The sequence below is a fragment of the Gymnoscopelus braueri genome, assembly GCF_963280865.1.
Source record: "Gymnoscopelus braueri genome assembly, chromosome: 18".
In the NCBI taxonomy this organism is placed as follows: Eukaryota; Metazoa; Chordata; class Actinopteri; order Myctophiformes; family Myctophidae; genus Gymnoscopelus; species Gymnoscopelus braueri.
Genome location: NC_137618.1, coordinates 18,177,694 through 18,201,315, shown reverse-complemented (window position 1 = coordinate 18,201,315; position 23,622 = coordinate 18,177,694). Strand labels below are relative to the sequence as shown.

Below are 23,622 nucleotides of genomic sequence, written 5' to 3'. Positions count from 1 at the left end.
TATTGCAGTAAACTGTGGTTCATTTTTAGTGTTCTTTTTTTAGTTTACTTCCAGTTTCAATACAGAAAAGGAAGAGGCGAGGTCTATCAAGAATAGAGACAGAATAGAACAAATCTCCACTGTGCGCCATTAACGTGTTGTGTGTGGTTGTGTTTTGCATTGTTGGTGTGTATTGATTAGTTATAGATCATCAGCATGAAGGCTCGTCTCCTCAGAGCTTCATGGTTCGTCTGTCTGTTGGCAGCAGCTGGACTCATCCTGACATCAGGTAGGAGAAGACACTTTAAAACATTTACAGCGTGGACACACCCTGCCCATGTCTCTTGACCTGGTTGGAAACCCAACCAAACTATATATTGAATAAGTATACTGTGTTGATTTAACTGAGACTGTGCAAATCATAGAACCCCATTTGTATCTGTGGAGGGTAGACCTGCCGTCTGGTCCTCAGTAAGTAGAAGCTATGTCGAGTCGAAGTGTCCACTGGGGCGTTTTTCTGAAAACTCTTGGAGCGTTTCAAGGTGCCTGTGATGAAAACATTTCAGCTCTCATAAGACACCATGCAGACAGAGGAAAGCGCCTTCCGAGCACAGGGTATAATGCCCACTGCAATGCCAAGATGCTGGAGTATCCAAAATGCGCTCCCCTTATAATTAAAAACATGCGCTGCGCTCAGGAAACAAGACAGATTTCAATCTCTGCATGGTAGCATTGGCCGGCAATGGAATTTGCTGTTTTGGCTATTGTCGAATAATTGTGCAATATTATGGCTGACTGGCTACTTATTTTGACTATATGCAACAACACAAAAAAAAAAAAAATCAATAAAAGCTTTCGCATTCAGACACATCAGTGCATATGTCTGCATTTTATTATTTCTAAGGTGAAAATGTCACTAGTCATTAGAATTATTTTAAAGGCATTTAATTCCTGCAACTCCTGAAATCAAATACCTAGGTAGTGCTATACCAACAACTAAGCCAACATAGCCTACTGCTATGTTATCACACTAGTTTATTTTGATAGGTCCTGTGTGCTCTTATTTATTTGTGAAAGACAGACATATATAACTAAATAATGGCATGATCAAAAAATATGATTATACAGCTACTACATATTTTTTGTGCTCATAGGCTAATAATAAAATGCTGCTGCGTTATTAGCCCTAGAATAGTTGTGCTATTACATTTCATGTATTCCAAATACACTGCTGTGTTGCCATGTCTGCTTATTATAAGCGATTTGGGCTTGTTTTTTTGTGAAGTTGCTTGTAAATATTCGTGGTTGTGTGTTTGTTTCTCAAACCCCCAAATTAACATGCATTTGACCCCCACCTGAAAATATTTTGTGCTAGGGACCCCCTATGGAGTTACATTTGTGTCTTTATTAACCAAACAAAAGAAAAAGATTTGAGAGAGAAAAAATGTAAACAGCAAATAAACATTTTTAATTAAGTTATTTTTTCCGATTGCAAAAGCCTTCTCTCTCTCAGAACGTCTTATTGTTCTCGATTTTTTAGAGTGTGTGTAACACTCTAAGAAACACCCTGTCCATTTGTGGGATGTGATTGGACTGAATTGTGGGCGTGCACTTCATATATATATATACGGTGGGGGCGTGGCTGTGGAAAGGGGTTGTGTTTGGTATTTAAAAAAGGGTCTGCAACGTCATGTCTGCTTATTGTAAGCGACGTTGCCCTTGTTGCTCTGTGAAGGTGCTTGTAAAGGCTGGTGGTTGCAGTTTGTCCCTGTTTCTAAAACGTTGATATTTGATAGAGTTGATAGAGTTATTGGTTGATATATTGATATATTTCACACACACTCTCACATTGGATATGTTATCCAATGAATTATTGTTTTTTTCTCTCAGATTTTTTTGTGTAAGGGGTGAAAGTTCAGAAGGCGGGTCCTACGCTGAAAGATGTAAGACACATCTCCATTGGTCACTCGAGACTATGTGACAGCCCCCCCTTCCTTATAGATGGGTTTCCGCGCGACGTCATCACAGAGCAGAGTGCGCAATCTGCGCATGCGTGGGGTAGAACGAACCGGAAGCGCCATTCACTCTGTTGTTATTTTCGGGATTTAGATAGGCATAATGCTGCTATTATAGGCATAATAGGCATAATGCTGCTATTATATACAAACAGATCCAACTTCCGACAAATCATTTTTATTGAGTAAAGAAGATATTACAAACTGCATCATTTAATCTACTTTCATTAAACCCGGTGAAGACCATTTCTTTTATGAATGTACATTTGACTAGAGCTGCTGCGGGTAATAGCGCCCTCTACTGCTCAACCCTCCACTGCACGCGCATCATCCTCTCATGTTTACAAACAGGAAACCCATCTATGTAGCTTATTGAATGCAGGGATGGAGGTGTGTTACAGACAGTTTTTTCATTGATTGAATATTTTATTAGCAGTTTGCCAAAAAAAAGCACATAAAGTACAGAAGGGGTCCCCAGATTAGCTTAATGTGCAACATTGTTTTCTCTCAACAGTAAACAAACCAACCTACAGTATAAGTGTATACAGGGTAACACATTTCTAAAGTGACAATTTAATAACTTTTAAGACTTTTAAGACCAAATTGCATGTGTGAGGCATTGTGAGCTTGCCTTGTAGTTTGGCTATTTTCACAATATTTACCAAACTAAATGTAATGCCTACAATTTCAAGTGCTTGTCAGTTTGGGGGGTCCCCAGTTCAAATATGATTATTTTAGGGAGTCGCAGCCTGAAACGTTTGTGAACCCAAAGTGGGCTACATTATTTTATGTTATATTCGTTATTCTAATTAAGGCAAGGCTGAAGTGACTGGCCAGGCCCATTCCAGATAGACTGCTTTGGAAACGTTTAGTCTGATAGTGCGCTTACTTTATGATCCAGGGCTTGAGGGTTCGAATCCACTGCGGGTCACTTTTTTATGATAGGTTAGATAGTGTCAGGTTAAGGTAAGGTATAGTTTTCTGTGAGGCTATTGAATTACGCTGGCAGCGTAGCAGCATCGCAAGAGCAGAGGTGAGGGACCCAAATACCCAACAAGAGACTTTACTCACTCACTCATCCCCGGCCTTGAGCAACCTGGTGGTAGACTTGGAGAGTTTGATTTAATGTGCCCCATTGAATTAAAAAGGTAATAGTACAGATTATTTAGGACTGTAGCTTTAAATGCCACATTTGTATTTTCAACCTGCCAACAATACCTTATATCCTAACAAATGCAGTTTTAACTTAGTATGCAGAAGCACTTTTTGTTTTTACATTCTCGACCAGCATTTCAGTATACACAGACAAGGCCTAAGATAAGCAGAAATCTATTTATCCAACATTGACTTTCCTATAATTAGCATAAGCTGCATTCGAAGGTCAAATTACAGTAGATATAGCAATTCACAATGTATTCATACAACTACATTTTCAGAGTAATTGTTTATTCAAAGATTTTTTTTAAACCAAAATGTGGGATATATCGTAAGCCATTGTATGCTAAGCTGACAATTAACACCGATTTACAAATGGTCAGAGTTTGTATTATATTTTCCCTAATCCATCTGTGTGAATATGAAGCTGTTGTAGAACTTTTTACTTGGGTTCACGTTAACTTTAAACACTGTGCCACATTGGCGCCGATCCTGTGGATGCCGGGGAGCCCGAGCACCCACGGAGAAAGCCGAGCACCCACAGGAAATGTGTCGGTCGGATGACTATTGTGTGATGCTTTGTAACGTGCACAGGATGCATGATGTACCCGCTCTGATACCGTGTGTTATTGTGAACAGATTTCTGTCATTCAAACTCTCTCCTTGTAATCTGCAAAGTCCTTATGCCAGTTATGGTTTCATCATCAGCCAATAATCAAATTGTATGACTTGAAATGTAGTAAATAAATGTCATTTTGCACACCTACTGGGACAGGTGCGTAGGAGCAGTGCATGAGACAGGAAAGAATGGTGATCGTGCACACTGTCTTCACTTACTGTACAGCAAAAAAGTATTTTATTGCGAGTACAATGTTTCCAACTGACTTTCATCAGGTATTTCTGATTAAGGGGTTAAAACTTGGTTGACGTGTGTGTGACTTGTTGTTGAGTACCCTACCCACCCAACATAAATCGGCATCCATGCTTGCAGAGATGGTGGTTGCAGAGAGGCAGATGTTGTTTGCAAGGCATGTGGTTAGGTTAAAGGTTTCAACATCTGTCATTTCTCAGTGCTAGACATGATCTACAGCCTTCTTTGTGACCACATCCTCTGCTCTCATGAGAGCAGAGGATGTGGTTACAAAGAATCAGCTGTTATCTGCAGTTTCCTATGTACCCTCACGCACAACCGTTAACTTGTCAAAACAAGATGACGCCGACATGCACAGCGGCAAACTTCACCCTGTCAAAACAAGATGGCACAGAGACAAGTCGACTTGCTTGGTCTCCATACAAACAACCTTTGATTTCAGATCAGTCAGATCAGTCTCATAATTAATAAATGCACAAGTCCTGGTTTGTATCCACACAGGGTGATTTTTGAATAAAAAAGTTCTGGTTTGCAAGTGTTTTTTTGATTTGTGTTTGAAATCCACAGTTTCAAATGCTGTGCTTCACGTTTGTGTTTCAAATCCACGTTTGTGTTTCAAAAATCATTGTTTGTGTTTCAAATCCACAGTTTCAAATGTTCTGTTTCACGTTTGTGTTTCAAATCCACAATTCCAGATGCTCTGCTTCACAAATATAATTCTCTATTTATCTCCAAATCACTCAATTTACAAATGCACACTTAATTAACTTTGCAAATGAAAAATCTAATTACAAATGAAAAAGTAATCTACAATTTTTTTTTCTTCCCTCACACATGTTATATAAATCCACCATTCATGCAAATCAGTTGATGTGCATTTACACACTGCTTCTCTGTGGTGAAACTTCTCTGTGCATCTTTTTGAGACTCCCCTGACGCTTTTTGAGACATAGAGACACACGGCCGGAAGCGGAAGGCCTACAAATCCACGCCCACTTTTGACACTCGGGGTCCGTTAGAACGATGAACTGCAGCTCTCAATGCAATCTCTATGAGAGGCATTGTAAAATACCGTCATTTCACTGGTTAACTACTGAGGCTGTAGCGATTTTTTTTGTGTTCTAATAATCTGTCCCATTTGTTTAATTTGTCCTTTTTAATGTCCCATATCTTTCATCTCGATATACTACCCACAATATACTATAATATACTCCATCAGTATGTCAAAACCGCTAGCATCGGAGATCCACAGTTTATGTGGTCGCATGGTATATACGTCACGGACGCATCCCTTGAGGTTTTAAATACCCAGAAAACTGGCGAAAGTGGCCGTTTTCAATAGGTTTTAGTCATTATCTCTGGAACAGAATGTCCAATCTGCTCAGTTCAAAGCTTGTTGGATGTGTGACTTTGAGGACATTAAGCACGCAATGACACATTTTCGGGCTATTCTTTTTTTTGTTAGGGGAGGCGAGATCTTAGTTGGGCAGGCGACCGCCTCTCCTGCCTCTACAGTGGGTACGCAACTGGTCGGCGCTCGGCGCTCGTAAAGACAGTGATGTCACTGAAATGCCCGTCTGCTGTCTACCCTCTGCTGTGTTAGCATTATGGGTAACTCGTTAAAGTGGCAAATTAAATGTGAAACACATCAACTATTAAGAAAACAAGAAGATATGTTGACAAAGACACTCCATACATTTGGAAACATATTTTTATTTAAATCAATATCGTCTTCAGTTAATGCAGGATACTTTTAAAAGTAGGCTAACTTTCATATCCTCTCATAGGGAATGCATTGGCAGCTGCAGTTCATCGTTCTAACGGACCGGCAGTAGCGGCGCTGTCTCAAAAGTGGGCGTGAAATTTGTAGTCCCCGTGTGTCTCTATGGGGCATAGACGAACGTCATCATTGGCTGATTAATCTGATTGACAGGTTCATCAGCCAATCAGATGGGTTCACTTTCAGCCAATCTAACGTCTCCTTCCATTTCAACCCGGAAGTACATGCTCTTTCTCTGTTGCCATGTCTGCTTATTATAAGCAGCTTTTGCTTGTTTTTCTATGATGTCTTTCTATGAAGACACGTTGTAGATTGTAGATCGGCTATTTTCAAGTTGGATGCAGCTCAAAGTGTACTTTCCTCAGGTATCTAGTTTGTTGCCGTACAACCTTCCTAGCCCGTGTTATTAAATAGGGAGGCAATTCGGCTAAAATCATCAAGATTGTGCACTTGGTGACAAGTTTTTGATTTTTGGCATAGTATTAGGTATGGGCATAAGGTTTTCAAAAACCATCGGAAGTAAGTTGGGATCGCAGATTTTTTTTTCCAATGGATTCTGTTACTATTGGGCATGCTAAAAAGCATACTGAAAGTCTAGGACAATCTCAGTTGTGGAAAGGCATTACTTTCAAGATGGCATCCGCAATGGCTTAAAAGCTGGAGGGAATATGTAAAAAATCATACAAATTGTGCACTTGGTGACAAGCTTTAGATTTTTGGCATGGTGTTAGGTATGGGCATAAGGTTTTCCAAAACCATCAGAAGCAAGTTGTTACTATTGGGCTCATTGCAATCATTGGAATCATTGCAAGCAGACCACTAGGAGGCTATCCCAACTGGCTTGTGACGGTTTCTGAAAACCTTATGCCCATACCTAACACCATGCCAAAAATCTAATTTAGATTTTTGGCATGGTGTTGCAATGATCTAAAGAATTGCAAAAATCTAATGCTTATTTTTTCTTTTTTTCTGACCACGACTTAGAGCAGCTAGACTGGGCAAGAACTTTATTGCCTGGGCCATGGCCCCACTGGTCCAAATGACACTACGCTTTCTGCATACAAGATTTGTGTAGTTAAAGTTTTTTTTCCAAAATTGTTTTTAAAACAGCAAATCTACAAGCTCACAACGTGTCGCATCGCAATGCGTTGTGAGCTTGTAGATCAGCTATTCTCAAATTCGATGTACAGTATGGTGGGGGACGTCAGATATGGGGGGGGTGGGGGGAGGCACGCGATTTAAAAAAATCTTTGTTTTTACCGACAGCAGCTGCAATTCTTGTCATGTCTGTCTGTCTATCAGTCCCTCCTGGTACACATAACACCAATGACCACTTTCTTAACAGGAAGGACGCCGAAACGCTATTAATTAAAAAGTACCAGAAGGTTTATTTTTACAACTGGCAGTCTTGACTAAGAGGGCGAGATGGTCCGGTTGAGGGGGCGTCGCCTTTGTACCTTTGTATCTTTGTTTTGGTAGACCCAACGTCTACCAAAAAAAAAAAGTTAAACACCAAAATACAGAGAGGACAATGTGTTTCTGCAGGTTAACACCACCACACTACTCTAGTGGCTGATAACTGCTGTTATAGAGGGAAATGATTATTAGAAAAAACATATATATATTTATTGTTTTGTTAACTGTAAACACAGGGCTAAGTTATATACTATGCCTTTAATTAACTTGAGCTAAAAGGATAACACAAAAAAGTCCCGGGGACTTTCTATTGTGGTCCTGTTTTGGTGCCCAGTCGGCTTTCGTGCCCAGAAATACATGGTGCCCACTGTTCCGAGGTTGCTGGATTTGCGAGTTTATCAGAAGGTTTAAGTGCCCATGGCCCTGTATTCAACACCAACGGCATGTAGCGATGCAGGAAGGTGCACATTGACACCTCCGACTTTTGACAGAGCTTCCGAATTTGAATATAATTTTCCTGACCATAGACTCTGCCCACTACACTGAGTTAACTGCTTAGTCTGATATCAAGCTATCTAAGGTTCCGATTGTTCACTGAAATAAAACATGTATTACTATGCAGCTGTGTTAAAATGTAGGATTCACTGAAAATTATGTTTCCATTGACAAAGCTCTTTTCCAGCCACAGGTTTTAAAGTGACACTTTTCTAGTTTTAATTGCATCATGCTACCTTTGTACCAGACACAACACTTTATACATTTGTACCCCAGTCTTCCTATAATGGCTTGTTTTCAATTTCCTGTTGGATCCATAGGAGACAGTGTTAGTCTAGTATACAGTAGCTACTTATTGTTTTTGCTAAACCATTCTTTCTACTAAATGTTATTACAGGCTGCTAAAACTATTCAACTTGACTGAAATATTTTTCTCTACACAGACCAACAAGATGTGACATACAGACCATTGGGAGGAATCCTTGAATTGCTTCCAGATACTAACTCTGTTACTGAACCCATCACTAGCATCCTGTGGAAACATGGCCCCAATAAGGCAGCAGAATGGGATCAGGGCTTTGGTCCTGATGTGGATTACTATGGGACATATAGAGACCGCACAGAACTGGATAAAGAAACTGTAAAGTTGATCATCAACAATATGACCATAAAAGACAGTGGAATATACTCTGTGGAGGTAAACGGTCGACTGCAGAACAAGACTTACAAGGTTCAAGTGATCAGTAAGTATGAATGTTTGTGAAGGATACATGTTATGGTTTTGTTACCTCTATTATAGTATCCACATTTTTCAATTCATGTCTGTCCAGTCCTCAGAAAAGAACATGTTCATTTGAATGGTTAGAGTTAAGGGAAGAATAGGTATGTAAGCAAAATGAATAACATTCACCACTAACTGTTTTCTACTGCTGGGCGTGTCACTCAATGAAAGCTGTGTTTAAATGTTTACTCCCCTATAAGATCTCTAAAATCTTTCACCATGCTTTATTTAGTTGTATAGAGATTGTTTGTAGAGCCCGTCTGATGCCAGAGTTTTGGTTGCGATGCATATTCCGATTTTGGAGAGTCCTAGACCACACATTATCAATGTTTTGACCGATATTTAGCCAAAAAAATACACCATTTTCTTATCAATTTGTAAAAACGTAATTAAAGTTTCTATTTCAGAACTTTTAAAAGCAAACATACAAATAAAAATAAACACAAACCTTTTGATAAATAAATATATAAATGTATTTAAGTATTAAACTTCAATATATGAAAAGAACATTTAACTTTAATTATACAATGGATAAAATACACAAACTTTACTTTATTTAGTTTATCTAGTTCCAAAAAAATTGAAATAACCGATCTACAACCTCATAACATGCTGCATCCAACAGGGCACTCGGGTGGCGCAGTGGTTAAGGTTCCTGCCCGCCACCACAGAGGTTGTGGTTTTGAATTCACCCTGGTGGTGCATCTGCCTTTGTCGAGCCTCTAGTCTATACAAACACAATTGGCCCGTGTTTCAGGGGAGGGAAGCCGGGCGGGGAGGGTGATATTTGTCACTGCAGGTATTCCTACGGGATGGGGGGGGGCGGCACCTGTCAGCAGGGAGTGTTGGGTGGGAGGAGTAGGACGAAGGGTGGGGGCTCCTCTCTGGCAGGTGAATCAGTAGGATACAACAGCAGTGACAACACACAAATGTGTGTGTGGGGAGGAGGTGGCATAACGACTACATTGTGGAGAAAAAGGGGTAAAAAGCACCAAAAAAGAAACACACCAACATTATGTTATTACCGTCAGCTGACATTTATCCCTCTGTATATAATATCCATGATAAGTTTTCTCAAGTGGAATAGTTGCTATGTGGTTGCTACCCTGTCACATTCAACAATGTGATTGGCTGCCGCCCAGTGAAATTAGCTTCTCATTTGCATGAAGTTGACCGCTCTGCTGTCAATCCCACATCCTTTTACATTAAAAATGGCCGCCTTTTGTCTGATCAAATTTTTTCATTTCATTTTTATGCTTCAGATGCAAATAGTTTTTTGTTGATAATGCTTCCATAGACAATTAATGTGAAGCATAAATAATATAATAATAATACTAATAATAACCTTGCGGAGGAAGATCACACAGCCAACATGTGTTTTCCTCATCAAAAGTGACTGCAGAGTGGAGACCATTTGACCAGTAATTCTGAGCTGTGTGCATTCTTTTTCCTCAACAGAGAAAGTCCCAAAGCCAGGGGTGGCTTTCAAACCTTGTACATCTAACTCTACCAGCTGCAGACTGGACTGTGTAGGAGACATCAGAGATTCAGGTCCGGTCACCTATCGCTGGAAGAAAGATGAAGGGGAATGGATGGTGTCTGACTCTGGACAGCACTCTAATCAGTTTATTATCTTCAACAATGAGGAAGGGAAGAAGGTTGAAAAACTATTTTGTGAAATGAAAAACATGTTCAGTGTGGAGCAGAGTGGTCCCCGTGACAACATGCTTTACAAGGGTATGTAGTTTACTCCACGATGTGTAGAAATGTATCCAACACAAATCATAAAACTGGTCATGTGTGTCTGTGTGAAGCACAGTGAAGAAAACACTTTGATGAAACATGTTGGTAATTCTCTCAACAGTTGAATTCAATTCAATTGCTGAATTCAATTCAACAAAGTAACTATATTTAATTAATTGACCCAACTTTAACTAACTCTACATTGTTGGAACAGAATGTGGCATGTCATGTAACTCATGAGGCTGAATTCAGAATATCAGCTCTGGACCTCATTCTCTAAGTATCATGTATACAGCGATGGAGACAGGATTAATTGGGTGTATTGCGTTTGGGGTCTTTACAGTCTCATATGTTTCTTATGTTTATTCAGTCTAAGATGCCAGTGACAGCTCGTCCATTATGTGTGATATGGGGCGACGGCCCCCCAATGGGAGAAAGAAAGAGAAAATGTTTATTCTACCATGTAACTCTAAAAGCTGTGACTGGCCATTGTAAGGTGTTACACCAAAGGTGGTGTCTTCAAACCACCTACTGAATGTCACAATCCAATCAGGGTCAAGAGTCCTGTGTAGCCGGAGGCCTGCCCCTTTGGGGGGCACCTGGGTGAACCTGATTTGCACCCAGGTGGTCACATTTTCAGGTTGGGATATTTTATCCATTCAGAGACTAAACACATACTGTATTTGTAGTCTGCACGTAGGTAAATTACATTAGAAAATGCAATATGACAATGTCAAGTTAACTAGCTGACCACCACTGCAAGAAGCTATATGCCTATTTGTCCGCTAGAGGGCAGACACGTTCTGTGTAGACTGTATCCAGTGTGTACTGTACTGTAACTTACCACGCACTGTATTTTATGTTGGCAAGCTAGAGGACTCATCTAAGTCTTGTTGAAAATTACAGACAAGTACTCTTTTATGGTGGTTTTGAAAGAGAATAATGAGTCGCACCTTTTTAATGGCTGGTGGTAGGGCGTTCCACATTTTGGTGGCAGAGTAGTAGAATCCCCATGTTTGTGCCGAATTTGGGGGGAACAAGATCATCCCTCTGATGTTGACTTCACCCAACATAAAAAACAACTTTACCACGCTGAAGAAGTTCAACTTTGTAATAGGTACTTATTATTATAAGTCTGCCTCTGAACAGACATGAGTTTGAATGTATGTCCACCACAATCCACAGACAAAACATTTTGATGAATCAGACTCTGTTTGTGGCAGGGTGCGGATATGCTCATAAGTACAAAATCTGTGCGTACCCAAGAAGCTTAGTGAATATGAGGCCCAATGTGTTTGATCCCTCCGTTGATGATAATACATCTGCATTTAGTTAATAATTCCTTTTAACAGGACGTTCATGAAAGTCCTTGCGGGCTTGTTTCCAATGAAGGCCTGTGAGCAATTAGGGGTTAAGTCTTGCTCAGGGACAAATTTCATTTCATCGACACATATGCTGGCGTGGCCTGGAATCGTACCTGGGGCAACCAGGGCCTCTGGCTCCCTAGGCGGGCTCACTAACCACTCAGCTATGGCCGCATATGATTTGTCATTTAAACAAGTGACAAATCATTTGTTTAAATAATGGGGGGATATATCATTATTTTAAACACACTCAGGCAGGTACCATAACATAGTAGAGTACTTGCAGCTGATTGGCCTACATTGATCTGGTAGGTCTAATCTGTCAACTGATCAGAGTGAGTGAGTCTGGCTAATTAGCTAATTTTCGGCCACAAGAATTGACACCAGAACATGTTGACATGTTAATCTTCATCAACTACAATATGTAGACAAACCTACAAGCAGCCAGTAGCCTGGTTCGTACATTATTATTATTATGCAACCTTTTAATTGAAAGCAAATTAAACCCATTAATATAATTGTTTATTTTGTCTCCTAAGAACCTGAACCTGTGAAACAGACACCTGTGGGAAGGATTGTTGGAGGATTTATTGCTGCTGTCATCCTTGCAGGGTTGGTTCTGGGTGTGAAATATCGTGGTAAGTTTCTCTACTGATTTTAAGTTACACATAACATACAACATCCATACAAAGTTACTGCTCAGCTACACGCAATGTCACATATTTTAATCTTTAGAACTCACTGTGTGTGTGTGTGTGTGTGTGTGTGTGTGTGTGTGTGTGTGTGTGTGTGTGTGTGTGTGTGTGTGTGTGTGTGTGTGTGTGTGTGTGTGTGTGTGTGTGTGTGTGTGTGTGTGTGTGTGTGTGTGTGTGTGTGTGTGTGTGTGTGTGTGTGTGTGTGTGTGTGTGTGTGTGTTTGTGTGTTTGTGTGTGGCCTACTACTGTAAAGTAAATATTATATTAAGTGTTATCCCCATGTGTCCAAACAAGCCAACAGCTGAAACCTCATATCACTGTTATGTAAAATGTTATCACTGTGTTTAACATATTACGTATTGTTTGAATTTAATCTCAGATCGTATAAAAGAGAAGTTGCCAGAGTCTGTGAGGCGTATGCTGCCTCCACGTTGGTTTGAGCCTGTGGCTGTGGATGATCCTGAAGGTGAGTGAGTTTAAGAACTTTATTTGAGCAGTTTGTGGTCTGGTGTTGAACCTCCAACTCATTTATAATAATAATTATAAAATCTTATTGTCATAATGAAAAAACTACGTATCTACTGTATAGGATGAACATAACAGTAATAACACATGATACGAGTTGCTGTAAAGCAGGGGTCTTCAACGTTTTCAGGACAAGGACCCCCTAGCTGAGAGAGAGATGAAGCAGGGACCCCCTCTATATTGTATAAAATTGTGTTTCAGATTCAACTTTTTTGTTTACTTGGTCTGCTCTTTTTTCCCTCTACACCTATACATCTTTGCCAAAAGTAGCCGATCTACAAGCTGAGATGGCTAAAGTTCTCCTCAGAAAAGGGATGCTAGGGTTCAAGTTGTTAAGGTAAAACAAATAAATACCATATCACACAAAGATTTGGCGGACCCCCTGTAGTAACTCTGAGGACCTTTAGGGGTCCCGGACCCCCTGTTGAAGACCCCTGCTGTAAAGTAATAGGCTTTGTGTTGTTAGTAATCACGTTTAGGGATACATGTGGACACTTTTATTCCACTCTGATTTAAATCATTCCCATTAAAGGTTTTGGCTCAACTGTTTACATGGGATGTGATCTAATCTGGTCTGGTTTTGTTTTACGCCTTTTTAATCAGAACAGCTGTAGCACATGTCACACAGCCTGTGTGTGACATGCACAAATGATGACTACATTGCATTCGTTGGCTTTTTTTGCACATGTTTGAATAACTTCCCTAAAGATGGATATCAATGGTCTGTTCAGTGCAGTATATGCTGTTTATTTTGCTCTAATCAAGCAGCAGCATAATAACAACGCATGTTTAATTCTACTGGGATCAATGAAGTGGAGAAGGCGAGCACAAGAACGTCTTTGTAAAGATTGTACTGAGGTTACAACAATACTTAACGTACTGCCCTGCCTCCTCATAACACTAGAAATCAGTGGATGAAGGCCTGAAGAAAAGACTGGTGGGATAGAGTTGTGTTTTTTACGATCTTGAATGGAAGCAAAACCTTCGGATGACACGCCAATCATTCATAAAGTTATGTGGACTGGTGGAGGTATTTAATGGCTCCAGGTGAAGTCACCATCAGAGTTACCGCCCCTTATTATGCGTGTCACAATTGTTTTATACAGACTTGGTAGATGTGCAGAATACCATCTTGTCTCCAATCAATTTGGCATTTAAAAAAGCACAGTCAAAAAAAGAAAATCACATAGTGTTTTGTACTGTATGGGCATGTTAAAGGGCCAATCAAAGATCTGATCTCGATAAATGAAGAGGAAGCGCCAGAAATCAGCATGAGATTTGAGGTGAGATTTCATCCCATAAATCATGGGCCTGATAGACTTTAAAAAACATTTTATGGACCATGGTATTCCATAACCACACCCATGAATTCCGTAACCATTAAAACATACAAACACAAACAAATGATGACATGAGACATCATAACACACGAATCCCCAAACACATTCCCTGTAACAAATACATGGATTGCACAATAAATGTATCGTGCACAGAAAGAACACAGCTGATAGTAACCAGGTTAAGTTGTTTTCATGGAACCCTTTTCAGTAAGACTGTATATTAAGGTTGGGTCTGTGATGCATTATAAGCACATTTATAATGCACTTATAAGGCTTTATAACACTAGTAATGTTTAGAACATTACTAGTGTTATAACACATTATAACTACATACCATAACTTAGTCAGTTATAAAGTGTCTTTGTTATAAGTTATGCATAATTATAAACATTTATAACAAGTGTTATGAAGCATTATAAGCGCATTATAATGTATTATAAATGTGATTATAATGCATTATAAGACACAACCTTTAAAGGGATATTTCACTTTCAAAAAAATGTTTGGTAATTTTATCGTCTACTCAGGCTTTTGTGAGCCCCCCAGACAGTTTTTAAGTCGCTTGATTCAGTATTTAGACATTTGATATTAGATTTGATATTACATTTTATTAGACATGCCCCCTTCCTATACAAACCCATTATAACTTCAAACTAAATTTTTAACATGTTAGATTCATCAAAAACACCCGTCCTTGGTTATGGTGACTCATCCTGCCCTCCTAATATGTGAGGGGCCGTGTTTTTTCGATTGCTTTTTTCATTTATTTTATTTTATTGTTTTTCCCCCCAAAAAATTGGGTTAGTGTTAGGGTTGTTTCCGATGAATCTAACATGGTTAAAATGGAGTTTGAAGTTACAATGGGTTTGTATAGGAAGGGGGTGTGTCTGATAACATAAATATCAAATATCTAAATACTGAATCAAGCAACTTAAAAACTGTCCGGGTGCTCCCAAAAGCATTTTGCAACAAAGCAGCGATGCCTCTAAGGCTGTAATTAAATGAACCTTTAATGGACACCCACAATGATTGCTTAGGTTTGTGAGTTCATCTTCCACATCAAATTATAATTCTAATCTAAAGCGGCCTGAAAATGTATATTGTATTTATGTATGTATGTATCACTGTTAGATCATTGTTACTGTTGGTTACGAAAATTAACCACTTCCAGAGAGTCAGTCCAAGTATCTCACAATCACTTGTAAGAATCACACTGAAAGTTTGACTTTGACTAGACTCGACAGGGTCTAGGCCAGTGGTTCTCAACATTGAAAATGTCCAGGACCCCTAGTTTGACTCAATCGTTTATCTCTGGGACCCCAATTTACAGTCTAATCGTCAGTGTTAAGTCAATGCTGAGAGTGTACAAATTGTACCCTTATGGGTACATATCCATATTTGTCCACTCTCAGAGTTACAGACCTATAAGGGTCCATTTACTTCCAGTTATACACTCTTAGTCTGTAACTTCCAGTTACAGTGGTCAGTCAATGATGTCATGGACATGCAAGGTGATTGTTGTGGGAACAATGGAAACCTGAAATATCACATCTGTCATACGAGATCAGTCACAGAAATTATTCTACCTAACGATATATTGGAATAATATTCTTGTCAAGTGTTCCCATGCAACACATCTGTCCGTCCTCAGAATTTGTTATACTGTACAAATGTACAAATGTGTATACAAATATTTTGAAAATAGCAGATCTACAAGCTCACAATGCGTCACATGGCGATGCATTGTGAGCTTGTAGATCGGCTATTTTCAAATGGCCTAAATGTATTGGGCTGAAGTGTGTTTTGTGATAATAATCAAAATCTACAGTAACTAGGGTACAATATTTGCCTTTGAGGTGTAGTGGAGTAGAAGTAAAAGTATTGAAAATTGGAAATACTCCAGTAAAGTAAAATTGCCTAATTTCTTTTACTTCTAGTACTTGAGTAAATGTACAGTTACTTAACACCACTGCGAGAGAGGGGCTCGAGTCGCAAAGCGAGTGTTGTTAATTCAGCCAAAATCTGTCACTTGCGTTTCAAATCATATTCTTTGATCTGCTGGTGATATAACTTAACTGTCACAAGGTATTTATAAACATACTTGTGTGGATTACGGAGAAATTTGAATGAAGTCTTGATCTTGGACGTGCTACGCACTTCTGGATTTCTTTGTGTCAGTCCGTGCAACATGTGGTAAGCGGCCCCGACCGGAGTGGCTTGGAGCGGCAGGCGGTCCTTGAGTAAATGTACTTAGTTACTTTACACCACTGTCGATTGGTCTATCCAGCTCAAGTCTGTATCACGTCATTAACCGCGGGGAAGGTAAATTACTATTATCACACAAACCCTCCAGCTGCTACAATACATAAACAAACACAATATTATGAGGTTCAAACAAATTAATGCAGATTTTTGTGCTGCCAAGGAATATATTTCAGCCTGTAACAGACAGTAACACACAGTACTTTACAGGAGTATTTCCAATTTTCAGTATAGGCTACTTTTACTTCTACTCCAGTACAGCTCAGAGGCAAATATTGTACTTTTACTCCACTACAATTATTTGAAAACTTCAGTTACTAGTTACTAGATTACTAGTTACTAGGAACAATGGAAACCTGAAACATCACACCTGTCATATAAGATCAGTCACAGAAATGATTCCATTTCTACCCAAACTATATTTTGGAATAATTTTCTTGTCAAGCGTTCCCATGCAACACATCTGTCCTTCCTCAGAATGTGCACACATCTGCTGGGTTAGATCTACAGGTTAGATCAGCTCTTGAGCTCTCCTACATTCTGGTTGAGACAGGAGCTCCATCCTAATAAATGAATATTGACAACATGCTCCTCCTCCTGTGTCTAAAAGTAGGATCACATTGTTAGGCACTTGGGACTGATTTTCCTACCATGAGAGGCTTGATAAATATGTGCCCAGAACTGACATTACAGCAATAAAACAGAGTTGTAAAATAGTGTGAAGTGACCTTTCAGTGTCAGTGGCGTATCCAGACTTTTTTGACTGGGGTGGCCCTATTGGAGCGTGCACGTGCACACAGGTACACGTATGCACACGCGTGCCTGCACACGCACACACAATATAATAGTGTGTGCTAATAGCATTAATTACCCTTTTTGTCATACAAATGCAATATTTGGGTGCGTTCCTAAATATGTTGTGAGAGTGTTCTGGTGTTGACATAGAGTGCATAGCATATAATTTAATAGGCTATTACATTTTCTTCTTTTGAAATGCATTCAAATGATCGTTCATCCAATGTAAACATGATTATAATGTTTTGTTACAGGTAGGTGTGTCTTGAATAATCTATAGAGTAGCAAAGCCACAACCGTCGCATTTTGCAATGACACTTAATTCGACTGTCATTGTTTTCTTGTCTTGTTAAAATGCTTAGAATTTTTTTTATAGATTAGTGAAATATATAGATTAGTCCGAGCACTCTCCGAACGATCAAGAAAGGGCACCCCGTGGCCTGGGTGCATTCCAGAGCGCATTTCCGAATGCACAAAGTGTGTAATGGGGTGGAACCTGCGCTGGCACCTCAATGGGCACCTCATTCTAGGGGTGGCCTGTGCCACCCCTGGACACGCCTCTGTTCAGTGGTATATCTGACAGTTCACTGCAAACATCAGTTTAATCTCCTCACATAGCAAAACCATCAGAAAAATGGAACATAAATTAGCCTGAAGTTGTTGTTGATTTCATAATAGTCTGTAACAATGTGAAGTGAAACTCATCTTTTCCTCTCTACTCATCAGCCCCAACTGAACATCCATCTGATGAAGAAAATGAAGGCAAGTCCTATCTATAAAATGCAGAAGTGACTAGTCATGTTACAATGTTTTGTCCATCTCTCCCTCTTTCTCTCCCTCTCTCCTCCTCGCTCTTTCACTCTCTCACTCTCTCACTCTCTTTCCCTCTCTGACTCTCCCCCTTTTTCTTTCCCTCTCTGTCACTCCCCTTCTCTCTCACTCTTTCCCTCTCTTCTCTTTCCCCTCTCCCCTTCTCCCTGTATCTCCTTCTCTTTCCCCCCCTGTCTCTCCCTCTCTCTCCCCCTCTCTCTTACATTGTGTTTGTATTTAGTTTTGTTGTATTTTGTCTTGAGCTCCCCTAAATTCTGGTATAGAGGAGCTCCTTCCTAAGAAAGGAATATTGCCAATATTGTCTACCTGTTGCTGCACCTTCCTGCTACCAGCTCAGCTGTCAACAACACCTCCCTGCTGTCTTAACCCATTAAGAGATTCCTGATATTGAACAAACACTCTACAGCAATGATTACTGTCAGAATAAAGAGTTTCAATGTTTTAAGAAAAAACATTGTTAAAACTATCATAACATATTAATAAGCAATAGACATAATGTAACAGAAGAGAAACAGACATACAGAACCGTATGTACTGATCAATGTTGTTCATGTTTGATTCTGTTCCCACAACACCTACCAGTAATACAATGACTTGTAATACAATGACTTGTCTTAGTTCTACTGGATCTCTTGTCCTGTAGTCCTCCCTAACATTTTAGTCTTGAGCTCTCCTACATTCTGGTGGAGACAGGAGCTCCATCCTAACAAATTAATATTGACAGCATGCTCCTACGCCTGTATCTAAAAGTAGGATCACATTGTTGGGCACTTAGGATTCATGAGAGGCATGATAAAGGCTGACCCAAAGCCAGCCTTTATCACCCTCTCTCTCTCTCTCTCTCTCTCTCTCTCTCTCTCTCTCTCTCTCTCTCTCTCTCTCTCTGAATTTCTCCCTGAATTGATCATTTAATGAAATAATCGATTAATAATAAATTCCTATTTTAGGCATATTATTATAGATGAAAAGAACATAAAAGAACATAAAAACTATTCAAAAATATTGAAAATTGCTTGCAATGTGTGGCGATGCAACTCATTGTGAGCTTGTAGATCTACTATTTTCACTATTTTTGTACAACACCGTTATGTGACTAAGGTATAAATGGTTAATCGATTCCTTTATATACTAAATGTAAAAACATTTGTTTTAAAACGTGCTTTTCGACTATTTGATTAATCAAAAAAGTCGTCAATAGAATAAACGCTATGATCTAACATAGCAAAATTCAACTGCAGTCTGAAACTCTGAATAAATAAAATCTGCATTTTCACTCTGCGGAATTTCGTCTTTGATGTGGAAGTATTATTCGCATGAAAAAAATCACTCCCGGTGTGTAAGGACCTTTAGTCTGTAACATGTTCAGACTGTAATCCAGTTACAGTGGTCAGTATGATGTCATGGACTTGCAAGGTGATTGCTGTGAGAACAATGGAAACTTGAAACATCACACCTGTCATACAAGATCAGTCACAGAAATGATTCCATTTCTATCCAAACTATATTTTGGAATAATTTTCTTGTCAAGCGTTCCCATGCAACACATCTGTCCTTCCTCAGAATGTGCACACATCTGCTGGGTTAGATCTACAGGTTAGATCAGCTCTTGAGCTCTCCTACATTCTGGTTGAGACAGGAGCTCCATCCTAATGAATGAATATTGACAACATGCTCCTACTTATGTGTGTAAAAGCAGGATCACATTGTTGGGCACTTGGGACTGATTTTCCTACCATGAGAGGCTTGATAAATATGTGCCCAGAACTGACATTACAGCAATAAAACAGTGTTGTAAAATAGTGTAAAGTGACCTTTCAGTGTCAGTGGCATATCCAGACTTTTTTTGACTGGGGTGGCCCTATTGGAGCGTACACGTGCACACAGGTACACGTATGCACACGCGTTCCTGCAGACGCACACACTATATAATAGTGTGTGCTAATAGCATTAATTACCCTTTTTGTCATACAAATGCAATATTTGGGTGCGTTCCTAAATATGTTGTGAGAGTGTTCTGGTGTTGACATAGAGTGCGTAGCCTATAATTTAATAGGTTATTACATTTTCTTCTTTTGAAATGCATTCAAATGATCGTTCATCCCATGTAAACATGATTATAATGTTTTGTTACAGGTAGGTGTGTCTTGAATAATCTATAGAGTAGCAAAGCCACAACCGTCGCATTTTGCAATGGCACTTAATTCGACTGTCATTGTTTTCTTGTCTTGTTAAAATGCTTAGAAAAAAAATTGTAGATTAGTGAAATATATAGATTAGTCCGAGCACTCTCCGAACGATCAAGAAAGGGCACCCCGTGGCCTGGGTGCATTCCAGAGCGCATTTCCGAATGCACAAAGTGTGTAATGGGGTGGAACCTGCGCTGGCACCTCAATGGGCACCTCATTCTAGGGGTGGCCTGTGCCTGGACACGCCTCTGTTCAGTGGTATATCTGACAGTTCATTGCAAACATCAGGGTAATCTCCTCACATAGCAAAACCATCAGAAAAATGGAACATACATTAGCCTGAAGTTGTTGTTGATTTCATAATAGTCTGTAACAATGTGAAGTGAAACTGATCTTTTCCTCTCTACTCATCAGCCCCAACTGAACATCCATCTGATGAAGAAAATGAAGGCAAGTCCTATCTATAAAATGCAGAAGTGACTAGTCATGTTACAATGTTTTGTCCATCTCTCCCTCTTTCTCTCCCTCTCTCCCTTTGCTCCTCTCTCCTCCTCGCTCTTTCACACTCTCACTCTCTCACTCTCTTTCCCTCTCTGACTCTCCCCCTTTTTCTTTCCCTCCGTCACTCCCCTTCTCTCTCACTCTTTCCCTATCTTCTCTTTCCCTCTCTCCTTTTCCCCTCTCCCCTTCTCCCTGTATCCTCTTCTCCTTCCTCCCCTGTCTCTCCCTCTCTCTCCCCCTCTCTTTTACATTGTGTTTGTATTTTGTTTTGTTGTGTTTTGTCTTGAGCTTCCCTAAATGCTGGTATAGAGGAGCTCCTTCCTAAGAAAGGAATATTGCCAATATTGTCTACCTGTTGCTGCACCTTCCTGCTACCAGCTCAGCTGTCAACAACACCTCCCTGCTGTCTTAACCCATTAAAACCGGGAAGGGAGCGCATCAGTGTCATTTTAAGATGTCTTTGGCTATTCAAAATAGCAGATATACAAGTTCATAGCGGGGCACCAAGAGCATTTTGTTTTTTATCTTGAACATTAAGTGCAAATATTTGAATATATATATTTTTCAAAGGGAACATTTTTAACTGAAATCTTTGCTTCTTGGAGTCCCTGGAACTAAATATTTTGAGATGGGGGTCTGCGGCCAAATACATTTTGGGGGGTTCTTGACATGAAACAGTTTGAGAACCACTGATAAAGAAACATGTGTTTTTCAATAAACTGTAGGATTTAGAAGATGTTTGTAAAATGTTCACGATTTTTCAAAAATAGCAGATCTACAAGCACATAGCGCGGCACTCGGTGCCGCGCTATGAGCTTTTAGATATGCTATTTTTTAATAGCCAAAGAAATCTAAAATGACAGAGATGTGTTCCCGGATTGAATGGGTTAATGTGTTCAGCATCCTGAAAGCACTTCTAATAATCTTCTCCCTCTGCTGCTTGTTCAGCTTTACAGCTGCTGGTGTGAATTTAATTAAAGTAACCTTAATGTTGTAATGAAGCCATGTTAGCCTACCTAACACAAAACTAGAGCTGTCAAGCAGCTGCAAAAATGTACTACTTAATCACACAAATTCCTGTGATTAATTACATTCTTTAACATAACAAATAACATTTAAAAGCTAAGCTATTAATTCAAACTACCACTAAATTGATGAGGAATCCACACAAAAGAGGTACAAGCTCTATATAGATACTGTTGGCTGTGGAAAGCCTGGTGATGTGAGGTATTAGGTTGTGGATGGACCTGCAACATGACAGGCTATGGAGCTCAGTCAAACTTTATTGTCTAATGTTGTTTAAGTCACTTTAGGAAGCAAGCCTTAATAAGCAATTACACTTCGGGAAAAAGGCCAAAAACCTGCAACCTGCAACTACCAATATTTACAAGCAACGTTACAAAGAACACAAGCCCAAAGTCGCTAATAACAAGCAGCCTTAGCAACACTGACTGGAAGTGATGAAACAAAATAATTTACAGACAATGTTGGAACAGGAACACTATAACATTAAAGCTGATAAATAGTCTTTATGGGGTTCTCTCAGTTTTGTCTAGTTTTTAATTGTTTTCTAAATTGTCAGTATATTTAGTCATAGTTTTAGTTATTTTTTTAATATATATTTGTTTTTGGCTTTTCTGCCATTATTAATAGATTTGTAAGTGAAGACAGACAGGAAAGAGGGAGAGAGAGACGGGAGAGACACGCAGTAAAGGTCATCGGGTACGGGACTCGAACCCACGGCGTGCTGTCCGGCTTCATTGAGCCTAGGTGCCCGGACCGCTACGCCAGCGGTCTGGGCCAATAACTTTGTTTTTATTTAGTTTTTAATTAGTTTTCATCAGTGAAAAAAGGTACCCAAAGAATATATTTTAATAATCTTGTTCTTGTCAAGCATTCCCATGCAACACATCTGTCCTTGATCAGAATGTGCACACATCTGCTGGGAACTACTCATAACAGCTCCATGCTAACAAATTAATATTGACAACATGCTCCTACTACTGTGTCTAAAAGTAGGATCACATTATCTATCTATCTATCTATCTATATGGCACATAACTGCAATAAAATAAAGATCTATGAAGTGACCTTTCAGTGGCTGTATATCTGTATATCTGACAGTTCACTGCCAACATCTGGTTGTCTCCTCACATAGAAAAACCAAGTAGGGGTGCAACAGTTAGTCAAACTAATAAATGTAATCAATCATAAAGAATCGATAATTGAATGAAATAATCGATTAATAATCAATCCCTATTTTAGGAATATTATAGATGAAGATGTAAAAGATAATCCAAAAAATGACAAAAATAGTGAAAATTGTGGACCTACAAGCTCACACTGTCTGGTGATGGGACATGTTGTGAGCTTGTAGATCTGCAATTTTCAATTTTCGTTATGTGACTAAGTGTAAATGGTTAATCGATTAGTTTCTGTATGAAATGTAAAACATATTAACACATTCGGTGCCAGAGGTTTATTAAAACAGGGTATATCTAGTGCTGGCATTCAATGTGTTAAAAAACATGATTTTCAACTATTTGATTAATCAAAAAAGTAATCAATAGAATAAACGCTATAATCTATAGTAACAGCCCTAAACTGAAGCTGGTGTTGATTTCCTAACTTGACTGAAGGGAAATTGACCCTAACCCAGAGAACTGCATCTTCGTTCTTATTTGTTCATGGAAATATCTGTGTGTGTGTGTGTGTGTGTGTGTGTGTGTGTGTGTGTGTGTGTGTGTGTGTGTGTGTGTGTGTGTGTGGGTGGGTGGGTGGGTGGGTGGGCAAGCGGGTGGGTGGGTGGGCGGGCGGGCAAGCGGGCGGGCGGGCGGGCGGGCGCACACGCATGTTTCCCTCTCCCCTTCTCCCTCTCTCCTCTTCTC

The 23,622-nt window shown here is 39.5% G+C and overlaps 1 protein-coding gene across 1 annotated transcript; it reads left to right on the top strand.

The window, feature by feature from the left end:
* Positions 1-133: 133 nt before the first annotated feature.
* LOC308106280 (uncharacterized protein) lies at positions 134-17,995 on the top strand (the record flags this gene model as incomplete). The annotated part of the gene is made up of 6 exons (XM_080457331.1): positions 134-268; positions 8,155-8,454; positions 9,951-10,229; positions 12,139-12,237; positions 12,674-12,760; positions 17,943-17,995. Exons 1-6 carry the CDS (start codon positions 196-198, stop codon positions 17,993-17,995), a joined length of 891 nt encoding a protein of 296 aa, XP_080313457.1. The 5' UTR covers positions 134-195.
* Positions 17,996-23,622: the final 5,627 nt, after the last annotated feature.